The sequence below is a fragment of the Desmodus rotundus genome, chromosome 3, assembly GCF_022682495.2.
Source record: "Desmodus rotundus isolate HL8 chromosome 3, HLdesRot8A.1, whole genome shotgun sequence".
In the NCBI taxonomy this organism is placed as follows: Eukaryota; Metazoa; Chordata; class Mammalia; order Chiroptera; family Phyllostomidae; genus Desmodus; species Desmodus rotundus.
Window position 1 is genome coordinate 182,341,564 of NC_071389.1, and position 15,132 is coordinate 182,356,695.

At 39.3% G+C, this 15,132-nt stretch overlaps 1 protein-coding gene and 2 pseudogenes across 2 annotated transcripts in view; all 3 read right to left on the reverse strand.

Moving 5' to 3' along the window:
* NTN4 (netrin 4) overlaps positions 1–15,132 on the reverse strand; it is a 98,184-nt gene that overhangs the window by 45,817 nt on the left and 37,235 nt on the right. For both annotated transcript variants that reach the window (XM_024579505.4, XM_045187093.3), the window contains one exon: positions 11,797–12,075. In XM_024579505.4, the coding sequence (XP_024435273.3) occupies positions 11,797–12,075 (279 nt within the window). The remainder of the gene's footprint in view (positions 1–11,796; positions 12,076–15,132) is intronic.
* LOC112321940 (aspartate aminotransferase, mitochondrial-like) lies at positions 8,016–9,403 on the reverse strand (annotated as a pseudogene).
* Positions 9,564–10,752, reverse strand: LOC139440823 (small ribosomal subunit protein RACK1-like; annotated as a pseudogene).

The window sequence follows — 15,132 nt, forward strand, 5'->3', positions numbered from 1 at the left end:
GACACGATCAAGAACAATCATTATTATTAATGTTATTAACATTTATTTTCTCAAGTGAATAACATTATCTCTTATTTTTAAAATGTCATTGATTAATTTATTTATATACCGACCCAGGAGTTTTTGAACCTTTTTTATGTTATGCATAGTGAATGCCCCAGTATTTGCCATTAAAGAATGAGACAGCTTAGCAGATAGGAAAAGTTAGATATGTAAGCAAATAATTATAATATAGTTAGGCAAATGTTTTAATTGAGGGATGTATAGGGGACCTGGAAGGGTAGAGGAATGTTTGACAAAATAAACTGTAATTCCTTGCTTTGCAAAATGTTAATGAAGTTAGGTGGCAAAGTGTAATCCAACAGTGTTAAATTCCCTTTTTATTATATTTGAGAATAGAATTAAATTACAAATAAGAATTAGAAGACTAATAGGCTACAGCTACCATCTTTAGCCTCCATTTGGCATATGGAAATACTAGGATCCCAGCCCTGACTGGGGTGATTCAGTTAATTGGGCCTTACCTCGCAAAACGAAAAGTCACTGGTTGGATTCCCACTCAGGGCACACAATTGATGCCTTTCCCTCATATAAAAGTTTCTCTCCCTTTCTTTCTCCCTCATCCCCATCTCTCTAAAAATAAATAAATAAAATCTTTAAAAAAGGAAAGAAATCCTAGGATTCCACATTCTCTTTAATTTTAATGACTACCAGGACCTTATATGGGAGACAATGAAACCACTGCCCTTCAGAAATTCTGAGAGCTGACAGCCAGCTAAGTTACATGCCTGGTAGTGGTGCCTTCAGAGATGCAGAAATAAAAGGCAAAGGACACTTGATCAGTGTTTACTCTTACAAAATACATATGTGTATATACATAATATTTAATAGTGGAACACATAATCTTTTTTCTATTTCCAGTATGTGAACTCTCTTAAAGTAAATATATTTTAGTTTTTGAACCATGATTTTATTTTTTCTTCCTATCTAAAGAGCTACAGAGAAAAGTTAAAAAGATGCCAGATTCTATATGACTAAAAAAATCTTATAATGAGTTAATCAATACCATAGTCCCTCTATACCCCTATACATGTACTGTTTTATTCCATTAAAATATTTATATTGCTAAGATTTAATATAATTATAGTTCCAACTATAATATTAAGGCTTTGAATGCCAAGATTAACAGACCTTGTTTTTCTCACTATTCAAAATGGTTGTGAATTTTCTGTCTAGTGAAATAATTATATATATATATATAGAGCATGTATGGGTGTGTGTTTGTATTTTAACCTTATGTGTCTGGTCACTAAAAATTGCTCCTTGTAAGAGGGACTAAGAATTTAAATTACAGTTTATCTCTTACTGAATGTAATTGTTTTAGGAAAGATTGAAGTACATTTCCAGCTCTTACAAAGTTGGCAAGACACAAGTGAAATACCTTAGAGATGCGATAGCTGGGGCTGTGAACCAGAAGTCAGATATCTATCTGTAACCTCAGCTTTTTTCTTTATGTGAAGCTTCCCCCTGAAGCACATCACATCAGCAGTTAAATAGGGAAATGAGGCTTTCCTGACCCAGAGCTCAGACTGCAGGCTCACAACTATCCATAGGATGGACCCCAAACTGCTATGCTGAATAGGAAATATGCATTAAAAAATCTGCAAAGTGAGATATCTAAGGAGCACTTTATAGTAAGAAAAATGTCAAATTTAACTTGTTGTTTCCCAAATTTATAAAACCAGCAACTTGAACCTATTAAAGAAACTCATTTTTGTATCTCTGTGATGCCCCAATTTTGACCTAAATATACATGTGTTTCACATTCTGCAAAGCATGTTCATGAAAAGTTGAATCTATGAATATTGTATTAGGAGAATCAACCTTACTTTCCTATTGGTTTATATTTACCTTCAGAGATGTCAGCTCTGACACTAACATTTTAGCTTTCAGGTGTTTTTATACTTTAACCTATCTGTGAAATAGTCAAAAACCTATAAATAAATATTTAAATGTTCTGGGGGAACTCTTAAGAGGAAGCCCACTGGGAATTCTTTCATGAGTGTAAAAACTATTTTATAATGCCTCTAGTTCTGAAGTCTTCCAGTTTCCTGAACATCCAGTAAGAAAGTAATCTCAGACAACTTTCATTATTAAAAGAGAGCATGTCTTACTATCCAGACAGAAAATAAAGCTAGATTAATTGGAAGCTTTACAGTGAAAACATTAGTAATTTCCAACCATGAACATATTTTACGGGCTTGCCCTTCTACTAGGAAACACAAGGTAGTAAGTGAAGTATAACAACATTCTGTTCACCTTGTATGGTATCTGTAGTTATTCATTGCCAAGGGACTACTGGCAAAACTATACCATGCTAACACAGGAACATTGAAATAAGAAGGTTAAGACCTTGAAATAGATTGAGAACAGTCTCACACTAAAAGTATCAAGTTGGCAGGCCTTATATTTTGTTAACGTTAGGAATACAACTTAATGAGAGGATTACTCATTCCTCCAGATCTGATGTGACAAGATGAAATAACTGGGATCGCTGCTGTCTTTCATTCACAGTGAACATTGTCTAGTGCTAGAGATGAAAGTAGGATTGGAGGCCAGAAATCCCTCTTTCTAATAAATCCAAAAATACCCATCAAAGATGATGTATATCCCCCCCAACGATAGTCACTCCTAAAGTATTTACTTTGTAGATTATCCAAACTTACTGCTTTCACTCTTTCTTCTTTCTTCTCTTTGAGCCTTTTCACTAATTACTGAATGCAAGAGAAGAGAATCAATGACAATGTCTGGTTCCATATTAAAATGTAGATGACTCAGACAGATTACCTGTCCCTATAAAAAAGAGTCTCTTTAATAAGGGTTTTTTCTTGGTAGCCTATTAGGAGTGAAAGTGGGGTACAGTAATAAAGATTTTGAGTGTGGCTTCAAGCAAGTACATTAATCTACCCACAGAATTGAAATAAAAATGTATACTTTCAGTGTTGTAGTAAGGACCTAGTGAATAATACGTGAGAAGGGGCTTTATAAAATATAAAACAGTAGACCTTTAGTGGTGGGGATAGTCTATGCTCTCTTGTGTCATCACTTTCCTCCTTACTCAGTTTAGATTCTACAGTCCATCATGGTAATCAATCCCTCGAGCCCATCCCCATCTCCCTTGCCCTTCCTGTCCTTTATCCCGTCTTTTTTCCCTGTTCTTGGCATAACATCAGCTCTGGTTAGATCCAAATCTTCAACAGCACAACAATAGCAAAAAGAGAATGGGCCTCAGTGTCTGGCAGGTGAATTTAAACTGTGGCTCTACCCTTTCTAAACTTTTGAATAGTCAGATGACATTTCCAAGCTTCACTTCCTCATCTATAAAAGAAAGTGATGATAATGTATCATCTAGTTGTTGTGAACATTAAATTTAACATTTATAGCCCAACAGCACAAGACTTGGTACACAATAAACATTTGATAAGTAGTAACTATTAATAGTAGTATTTATAATCCATGATAGTTTTTTTCTCTCATGAGAAGACCTAGAACTAATATACATGAATGTATGTTTTATTACATATAAATATTTTAAAATCCTGATGTAATGTTCTCATTTAATGACTTTATTGGTTTTTCTTTTTTTACCCTCAATAGAGGATACATTTATTGATTTTAAAGAGAGAGAGAAACATTGATGTGTGAGAGAAATGTTGATAGGTTGCCTCCCGTGTGCACCCCAACTGTGGACCAAACCCACAGCCCAGGTATGTGCTCTGACTGGGAAAGAAACCTGCAACCTTTTGGTGTATGGGATGATACTCCAGCCCACTAAGATACCAAGCCAGGGACTTTATTGATTGTTTTTAATCCCTCTGTTCTTTTCCTTAGCATCTTGAAGAGTCCAGAGCTTTCTAATTATTACTTTTTTGCTTATTCACAATACCATAAAGAATTTTAAGTAAAGGAGATAAGAACAATGGTCTTAAACCTACACTGAATTTATAAAACATGACACATAAGATGTGCAAATATAAATACACGAATAAATGTACTCAGGTTGAGATGAGAAAAACTTCTGTCAGGAAACTGTATGAATGATTCTAAATCCTGCCTCACACAGCTAGGTAGCTAAGTAACATTTTCCTCAAACCCCGCTACATGGTTCTACAGGTCTCAGTATTACTTTTAGATTTGAACACATCCGTCAAAATATTGATACTCTTTTATAATGAGTTTCTGACTGCAAAAGAAAAAAACTACCTTAACAAATGTAACTCAAGACATTTAAACAATTCCTTATGGTATCCTAAGGCTTCTGTGTTATCCAGTGGATGACACTTTGGTAAAACAATGAAGCTTTCCATGTTCCTTCTTATCATCACCCATCATTCAACAGCTGTAAAATTCACCAGCTGACAGGAAAAAGAAAACTAAGTAAGTCCTCTCCAGCTGCAAAGAAAAAAAACTTGAGATCTCTTCTCATAATTTCTGGGATCCCAGAAGGATGGAGTCGAAGTGTAGTTTTTCTTGCCACAAAACCTCTACCCCTGTATACACGTCAAACAAGATACAATTTATTTTTGTCGTTACTGGGGTAGAAGAGTATGTGGGAGAAGACGTGGAAGTTGCTGATATAACACAATTTAGTAACAGCAGTAACTGCAAGTAGTATCTATCATATCCTAGGCCATTTTTTAATTATGCCAAAATATGCCATTTTTAAATTTCATAATAACTATGTAATATAGATATTAGCCTCATTTTCTTAGGAAACTTAGGTTCAGTGAGACTAACTTAATAAATGGTGTGGTGGGTCAAATCCAGGTCTATTTAACTTCAATGTCAGCATATTAATCACTGTTCTGCCTTCCAGTGAAAGGAACAAAAATTGAACTAGCAAAAGATAAATGAAATAAATCTGAGAAGGACAAACATGGAAAAGGTGATACTACTTTAAAAGATCCAGGAGTGTGCCATGGCTGGTATGGTTCAGTTGGTTGGAATGCCATTCTGTGCCCCTAAAGGTTTCAGGTTCAATCCCTGGTCAGGGCACATTCCTGGGCTGCAGGTGTGGTCCCTGGTGGGGGCTTGTACAAGAGGCAACCCATCAATGTTTCTCTCTTTCCCTTCTCTCTCTAAATCCATTTAAAAAATGTATCTTTTGGCAAGGATAAAAAAATAAAAAGACACAAGAGTGTTTTAAGGTAAATGAAGCTACCGACTTATATCCCACTTTGTATCTTTTCCTACTTCCTTCTCCTAAAGAAAGAACATGACCCTAAAATCTTATACAGCTTAAGAAACAAAGCATCATTTCCATTAACTTCCTTAACTGTCTATCATCAGCCATCAAAAGTTCTAGCACATAAAATCAGATTTCAATTAATTAGTCACCCTCACAGCAATATCAGGTGTAGCTGCCTATAAAGCAGCAGCTTTCAAACTTTAGCAAGCATTGCAATCACCCAAGAGAGTTTGTTAAACACAGGTTCCTGGGCCCCATCACTAGAATTTCTGACTCAATAGTTCTGGGTTAGGGCCTGAGAATTCGTAATTCTAACAAGTTCCCAGGTAATGCTGATGTTGCTGGTCTAGGGACCAACTCTTTGAGAATGACTGCTATGAAAAAAACTGTGCCAATTTGTTTATGATGGCCATTCTGACCAGTGTGAAATGGCATCTCATTGTGGTTTTAATTTGCATCTCTCTGATGGCTAGTGATGCTAAGCATCCTTTCATATGTTTGTGGTCCTAATGTATGTGGGGAGAGCAACAGGGGAACAATGCAGACAACTGTAATTGAATCGAGTTTTAAAAAATGAAAAAAGAAAGACTGCTAAATCAAGTTTGATTTATACACACATACCTAGGGCAAGCTAACTAGCGAAAGGAGCACTTTTAAGAGGCTACCTTCTATTCTTTAGACACAATTTACAAATCCAACTATTTATTTCCACATACCTATAATGAATGGTGTTCACAGATGCACAACTGTGGGAGGACAATTGACCTTATGACCATGTTTTTCATGAAGTAAAAGACTATGCTTTCAATGTGCAATTTGCTCAGCTAAACAATCATAGGAATAAGAATATCATATTCAAAAGAGGCAACCATACCCAAATTCAATCCAGCTCTTTATAATCCAGGGGAAAAATACATAAAGATAAAATGCACCTAAGCTTAGGGATGGGAAAAATCTGAAATCAGAACCATTCATATTTCCAGCCATAGGCCTCTGCTAATCCAATTGCTTATGACTTCCTTTCTTTCTTTCTTCCTTTCTTTCTCTTTTTTAAATAGAGACAGCAAGGAGTCAGGGAAGTGGATCCCTGGAAGCCAACATAGCCTTGACGACATAGCCTGTTTCTTACCTCTAGCTGGCTCTAGCTCCAGGTTTGACTTGGACTTGGTCTTGCCTGGTTTCGGCACTTGATATAGTTGCAGCAGTAGGGGCTATCACTACTGCTGCAGAAGTTGAAATAAGTATGAAAGCTGGGGGACAGGAAGTCACAAAACTAGTATTATTATAAAAGGAAATTGCTTCTGATTTCAAAGTAGCCTGAGATTAATAAAGAAAAGAGGTTTTCCCCTGCCCCATCCCACAGGGTCTTCTAGAATAGAGACTTCTCATTCTAATATTCTTTTGAAATGGAAAAACCTTTACTCTATAATCCCCTCAACTTGGTTATCCAGATCTTTATTTTTTTTAAGAAATTAAAAAAATATTTTATTTATTTATAGACAGAGGGAAAGGGAGGGAGAAAAAGAGGGAGAGAAACATCAACATGTGGTTGCCTCTCACACACCCGTAACTGGGGACCTGGCCCACAACCCATGCATTTGCCCTGACTGGGAATTGAACCAGCAACACTTTGGTTTACAGGCTGGTGCTCAATCCACTGAGCCACACCAGCCAGGGCCATATGATCTTTATAGGTTGGTAGTCTTCTCTCTCTCTCTCTCCTTAATCTCTCTTCTCTCTCTCTTTTTTTTTTAAGGGAAGGGGTTCCTACAGTAACTTCATTGTAACTGAGAAACCAGGCTACAGTAAATCTACATGATTAGAGCGGATGGTGGTTATCTTTCCAAAGGGTGACGCCTGAGCCCAGCTGGCAGCACACACAGTAAACCAAAGCCCAGAATAACCTCTTTCCTGACACGATGCTGCACTGCCTGACTCACTATGAGAGATGAGTGACTGCACAACCACAATGAGTCTAAGTATGAGGTCCAATTGGGCAGAGGCAAAAACCCAACAGGAAACAACTGATCACTGGAGAGGAGGCTAAAATAAAGCACAGTTGCTTACTCTCCACTATTCTTTGCCAAGAAAGGTGAGGGTATGGGATGAGCAGTAAGTTATGTTCTTCAGTCTTCAAATAAGTAAATCCTGAGAGGATGGGTTTGATGGTCAGTCAAGCAGTATAGCAGGATGAAAATCTAGGCTAGTTATATATATAAACCTTTGAACCTAAGGGAAGAGAGGGGAAGATTAAAATGCCTGCAATTATTAAAAAGGAGAGCCTTTTTTCTTTTTTTCTCAAATAAGACAAGAAACAGCATCTTGCGTTTTCCTTGCTGAAGTGGCAGCAGATACGCTGGATTTCATAAAACACAACTTCTATCGTATTGTCTGTTGATAAGTTATGGGAGGGCAGTAACAGATGTTACTGTTAGAACTAGGTCTTCTCACAAAGCCTCTAATGTGGGCTATTTCTCACTATGGATCCTCAGAGGAAACCCCAACACCATAAGGTGCCTAAGTTAAAGCTCCTGCAGTATGGCAGTGGTGTGATTGGCAGGTGTGTGGGGGCTGTGATTTTTTTTTTGCATGTGTAAGCTCTTTTGGAAAAGCTGGAGATAAAAGGAGGAGGAAAAGTTTGGTTTAGAGCCAAAAAGTCCCAGACATCAGCCACGGATGCCTCTGTCCCATTTTTCTACATGTTCTTTTCCATGAAACACGTTCAATCACTGATTGTTAAGCAATGTGGTTAAAAGAAATGATCCACTCACCCTCCCTCACCCTCCATGTGAATCTCACAATAGCAGAGGCTGAAGACGGGAAGAATATCTCTGTTCCTTCTCACCAGGGAAATCATTTGGTGTAAATGAACAAGGTAGCCCCTATGTCTGAGGTGACCCCTGCCACAGAGATGTGGCTGACCTTTGCCATGTAGATGGAGAACTCCTTGGTCGCCCTGTGAAACAAAACATGCCAGTCTGGTAGGAATGTGCTGCCAGTTGTGGGAGAAGTCCTTCTTGAGGTTGGAGACTGCATGCTAATGATGAGGTTGGCCATGACTTTAACTTCTTGCAATCACTGTTTTAAAAAATCCAGGATAGTCAGAATGGTTGAGGCAGTCTTGGTTCCAACTGAGAGGAGGGTTGGATCACATTGGATGGATCAAGACCTTTAACTATAATTTCACTCTTTGGCTTCATCAGTGTCTGTGCAGACTGCAGTGGAGGCTCCCACATGCTCACTGTATAAGCACATGTTGTTGGGATAGGATTGGCAGAGGAAAACATTAATGCCCTCTTTGATGAGTGGCACATAGCCCAGGCATCCTTGTTACCATCACAACTGGCAAAACCTTGATAGTTCATGTCAAAGAATGCAGAGAGATTCTTTACCCTCACTACTGTTGTTTCCTTCCACTGCTTAAGATGAGGTGTCCACTCTTATGAGATTGCAGGCACAGGTGTGCAGAAGAACTCTTTGCTTTCATGTTTCTGAAATGCCCTTCTCAGTGCATGTGAAGTCAAAGCCACAAGTCTTGGTATCATAGTATATATAACCATGTAGCTGCATGCCAGTATCCCTGAAGTGGGTGTGTAATTTCTCCAGGATGGTTTGGGCAGGAAGACATCTCTGCTGAGCTTAAAAACTCTTTGCAGATATCTGGCTCCAATCCTTAATTCTCGAATTCCAGAAATAATATGCATAGTGACATATTGGTCACTTTCCAACACTTCCACTCACATCCAGGGCTAATTCTGCAGATGTCTTACAAAACTCAGCCATTTCAGCAATGCGCAGGTGTTCTTTGCCCAGATTTTTTGCAGCAATCTGGCCACTGGGGTGTAGGTAAGGCTTTCCATTATCATCCTTGTAGGCACCACCTTCCAGACTCATCTTCTTGATGTTGTTGTCTCTCATATATGTTTTTGTAGCTCCTAGGATGGGATCTCCACAGGATCTCACCAGAGGCTGGCTGTGGCAAAGGCCAAGGCAGAAAGACCTGGGTGGAAGGTGGCAGTGATCCCAGACAGGATGCAGCTGGAGAGTGTCAGAGCTATGGTGGGCAGTAAGAGAGCAGTGGGTAGTGGTAGGATGGAGCAGAGAACCAGTAGGTGCAGAGAGCCAGCAGGTGCAGACACAGGGGTGTGGGCACATGGTTAACAGTTTTCTTGCTGGCAGAAGATTGTATAAAATAATTGTATTTGAACACTTTTGCAAAAATCTCTGGTTAGTATGTAATTACCCCTTATTGAACTTGGCAGAATTAATAGAATTTATTTTCTTTTTAAGTCATAAAGCCAGTCTTTTTTAATTTCTAAAACTCTAGAATATATTGGGTGCTCATGGTCACCTGCCACACCTGTACCAGGCTGTTCATAGAGCTGGAAGTTTGGCCATTAGCAGACCAGGCCAAAGAGGTGCACTGAAGTGGCTCTGCCTTGCTGCTGGGGCTGATAACTTCTTGCTTCAGTTCATCTACAATGAACTTCCAATCCCTTCCAATCCCAGATCTTAATGCTGCAGCCCATGGCAGCACAGAGATAGTGGTGGTTGGGGCTGAAGCACAGGGTGATGATGAAGCCCCATTATCTAGCATATAAAGGTGCTTGCCTTTGTGGAGGTCCCAGAGCACGGCCTGGCCATCTTGCCTCTAGAAGCATATAGGGATCCATATGGAGAGACATTCACAGTGGTTAGGTAGCCCATGTGGCTGATGTGGTTTGTCTTCAGCTTGCAGTTTTGACAGGTTCCATACTTTGCACAGCTTGTCCCAGCCACGGGAGATAATACTGGTGTTGTTGTTGGATGAGAAGATGCAAGATGCCCACTGAGAATGGTTCTCATCCAGGACAGTGCAGTTGCATATACCCAGAGAATATAATAGAAATGTCTAAAATTTTCTCTTTAGCCTTAGAGAATGTTGCTATCTCATTGAAAGTTTACATCAGAGGACCTACTTTAAAAAAATACAGAAACTATTGCTTTTAAATGCATACACATGAAATTTTTGTAAGGCTCATGAGAATCCTGGTAATTTAACTTGGTTGATCAGAGCCATTCAGAGTGTCTCATCGGTCATTTACTCCACAGGTGGCCAACTCTGGGACATGTTATAGGGGCCTGCTTGTGTATGCCCTTTTGCTCAGGACTCTATCCTGAGGTGACCCTATAAGGCTTGGATTCTAGGAGACAGTTGAAGAAACAAAGACCAGCATCTTAGTTCAGGCTGCTATACTATAGACTGAGTGGCTTTATAAGCAACAGAAATTTATTCCTCACAGTTCTGGAGGCTAAAAGCCAAAGATCAGGGTGCCAGCATGATCAGGTTCTGGTGAGGATCTCTTCTAGGTAGCAGACTGTCAACGTGTCACTGTGTCCTTACATGGCAAAAAGAGAGCTAGCTAGCTGGCCTCTTCTTATAAGGAAACCAATCCCGTTTATGAGGATTCCACTCTCATGACCTAATTACCTCCCAAAGGACTCACCTCCACATACCACCACATTGGGATTAGGGTTTCAACATATGAATTTTGAGGGAATATAAACATTAAGTCCATTGTAGCCTATGGGTTCTCCTTTCACTAATTCACTTAAATATAATGGCAGACATTTCTAGCACTCTGCCTCCATAAACTACAGTCCAGTAGGTTGACATATCTCAAGAATATTTGGGTTATTTTCTATTTGAATCATATACAAACTCAATTAACTTAGATATAACAAATCATCTCATCTTTTATTTGAAGCAATATTTGTTCAAAGATCCATTAGTGTCTAGAAACTAGTAGGTTGGAAGAAAGTGAAGTGAGATCAAACAATGACAATAATTTTTCATCATTTCTATATTCCTATGTTGCCATCATTCAGTCAAACACACCTACCAAAGGCCTACCTCTGGCTCAGGTAATGCACTGGGTCCTGACATTACAAAGATCACAGGCCCTGTCCTCAGGGAGTTTGTGATCTCCTAGAAGATGCACGAAAGTAAAAGTTTTGAAGAAAGCATGAGGAGATGTGTGAACCTAGAGGAAAGAGAGCCTAACTCTGCCTTAGGGAGAGATGGGGTGAGTCCACTCTTCACAGAGGAGAATTATTATTCATTCTATTGACTGAACAGCAAAAGATACCAGGCATTAAACTGAGGTTCTTATTTTTTCCACTATAAAATCTATTCAACAATGGTCCCCATTTATTGTCAAAGCTGGCTTCTGTGTGATAATGCCACTAACATGATTATGCCAACCTCTCCTACTCCTCACCTTACACTTCATATCTGAAGGTCACGGTACTAAAAACTGGCATGGACGCTTTCCAAGGAATCTTGTTATCATGCTCAACTATTAATAATTCTAAAATTGAAGATTAAAAAACAAGTCAATACATACTTTATAGGATGGGCATGGAGTTGGAGAAGTGAATCAGCAGCAAAGGAAGAAATAAGAGCACTATGCAAACACACACCAACCCGAAGGGAACTTAGACTACCGGTGTCCAAAGCTGGAGGTAATGTGATTTGGTTTCCATTGATGAGAACTTGTTTTACATACCACATGGAATGTTCCTGGGCCCTTGACAGGCCTGAAGCCATCAACAGGTATACATTGATCAGCATGGCCATTACAGAAGCAGCTGCCCTTGACGATGAAATCATAGATTGCGTAGTGTGTAAAGTGTCGAGGCTTTGCGTTCAGGTCATTTCTCTGACACGGACAAGACTGCTGTTTTAGCAGCTGCACACGAAGGTTGGTGATCTTCAGCTGCTCCTGCACTTTGGCACCGTAAGGGTTCTCCATATCATACGGTGGTGACAAAGCTCTGAAAATAACCTGTAACGAAAAAGAAAATACCATGAGTGTATAGGACTGTGTGCAAACCCTGTGTTGTTTGCCCCGTATCATTTTGGTTTGATTCATACCTCTTGTTATCTGTACGTGACACAATAACAAGAGGTTTTTAGCCCCTGGTCACACTGGGGGAAGAGCTTCCCCATTATTCCAGGAATAGAGGTGCTGCCTGTTTGGATGCAGACATATAAATTGAGTCACCAGCAGAGAACTGACTGTTGGGGTGAAGGCAACCATGCAAAGATCTCAGGGGAAGAGCATTCCAGGCAGAAGGAACAGCAAGTTTAAAGGCCTTGAAGTGGAATCAAACTTGGCTTATTCAAGAAGGGACAACAAGGCCAGTGTGCCTGGAGTCCAGGGACAAGGGGACTGTGTTTGGAGAGGACGATGGAGACAGTGCAGGACAGATTCTGAATGCAGCCCTTTAAAGGCCAACACAGAGCTACTCTAAGTGGAAGCCACTACAAGCCTGCAGGCAGAGAAGTGATATAATTTGATTTACATAAGTGGAACCTAATCAACAAAACAAACAAATGAGCAAAATAGAACCAGAGACATGGAAATAAAGAACAAACTGACAGTAATTAATTAGAGGGGAGCGGGTAGGGGGTAACGAGATGGAGAAAGAAGGGTCAAGGAACAGGAATAGAGGACTCAAGGGCACAGACAATGGCGGGGGGAAGTAGTGACTGTGGGAGCAGGAGAGGGGAATGGGGGAAAAGGTGGGACAACTGTAACTGAACAATAGTTTAAAAAAACAACAAAGACAATAGAACACCAAACACGCACATGCAAAGGTAACTCTTGCTTCTGTGAGAATGGATTATAAAGCGTGAAGAATAGAAACAGGATGACCAGTGGGTAGTGACTGCAAAATCAAGATCCAGGCACTTATACTTCTAAATGAGGTGTGACCTTTTCAAAGACTAGTCAGTTATTCAGTGGGGTCCCTGTTGCTACCAATATTCTTGGTGCTCCTTTTCTGTATCTGCCTTCCAAGCTTGTGACACTGTTTTTGGAATATCCTTACTGGTAGTAAACATACAATCATTTGAGGGTAGATTTGATTTCTGAAATTGATCAAAAGTCACATAAACCCAGATGTGATGAGTAAAGTGATTGATCAAGTCAGTTAATGGCACTTTTGGTTAAATGCAAAGCATAATTAAGTAATGAGACTATCTTTACTGTTTAGGTTATAGATGAACTCTAAAGGCAATTTAAAACTTTAGTTCTGAAGAGAAAACCAGAGGGAGGAAGGCTCAGAAGGGGCAGACTTTGGGCATGTGGGTCAGGTACATTATGTGGAGAAATAAAAGGACCCCCAGGGTGGGGTGGTGCAAAATTCTCTAGTGTTACTTTGGGGAAGTAGAGGTTGATGGAAGTGGAAATCACTGCCAGTGGAAACTAATGAATATAAGAAGGGAATTCCAAAATATAACATGAAACATTATTTTAAGGAGGCCAACACTTACTTATACCTTATTACACAAATTAAAAAGAAAACAGAAAAAACCTCAAGCAATCTCATTAATTTATGTAATAAGAAAAACAAATTTCCCCTGAAAAATTCTTAAGTATCTCTTGGCTTTTTAAAAATATGTTAGATTTCTATTCACAACCCCCCACAAAAAAACAGAAATATTTCTTCTTTTCAATTGAATTATAGTTGACATATACAGAAATATTTTGAAAACCAAACATAGTTGACCCATGAACAAGGTAGGATTTAGGGGCACCAATCTCCTGCACTGTCAAACATCTATGTATAGCTTTTTATATATATATATTTATTGATTATGCTATTATAGTTGTCCCATTTCCCCCACTTCACTCCACTCCATCCTGCCCACCCCCTCCCTCCCACATTCCCCCCCTATAGTTCATGTCCATGGGTCATACTTATAAGTTCTTTGGCTTCTACATTTCCTATACTCTTCTTACCCTCCCCCTGTCTATTTTCCACCTATCATTTATGCTATTTATTCTCTGTACCTTTCCCCCCTCTCTCCCCCTCCCAATCCCCTATTGATAACCCTCCATGTGATCTCCATTTCTGTGGTTCTGTTTCTGTTCTAGTTGTTTGCTTAGTTTTCTTTTGTTTTGGTTTCAGGTGTGGTTGTTAATAACTGTGAGTTTGCTGTCATTTTTACTGTTCATATTTTTTATCTTTTTCTTAGATAAGTCCCTTTAACATTTCATATAATAATGGCTTGGTGATGATGAACTCCTTTAACTTGACCTTATCTGAGAAGCACTTTATCTGCCCTTTCATTCTAAATGATAGCTTTGCTGGATACAGTAATCTTGGATGTAGGCCCTTGCCTTTCATGACTTGGAATACTTCTTGCCAGTCCCTTCTTGCCTGTAAGGTCTCTTTGGAGAAATCAGCTGACAGTCTCATGGGACCCCCTTTGTAGGTAACTGTGTCCTTTTCTCTTGCTGCTTCTAAGATTCTCTCCTTCTGTTTCATCTTGGCTAATGTAATTATGATGTGCCTTGGTGTGTTCCTCCTTGGGTCCAGCTTCTTTGGGACTCTCTGAGCTTCCTGGACTTCCTGGAAGTCTATTTCCTTTGCCAGATTAGGGAAGTTCTCCTTCATTATTTGTTCAAATAAATTTTCAATTTTTTGTTCTTCCTCTTCTCCTTCTGGCACCCCTATAATTCGGATGTTGGAACGTTTCAAGACGTCCTGGAGGTTCCTAAGCCTCTCCTCATTTTTCCGAATTCTTGTTTCTTCATTCTTTCCTGGTTGGATGTTTCTTTCTTCCTTCTGGTCCACACCGTTGATTTGAGTCCCAGTTTCCTTCACATCACTATTGGTTCCCTGTACATTTCCCTTTGTTTCTCTTAGCATAGGCTTCATTTTTTCATCTAGTTTTCGAACAGATTCAACCAATTCTGTGAGCGTCTTAATAACCAGTGTTTTGAACTGTGCATCTGATAGGTTGGCTATCTCTTCCTCGCTTAGTTGTATTTTTTCTGGAGCTTTGAAGTGTTCTGTCATTTGGGCCATTTTTTTTTTTTTTTTGTCTTGGT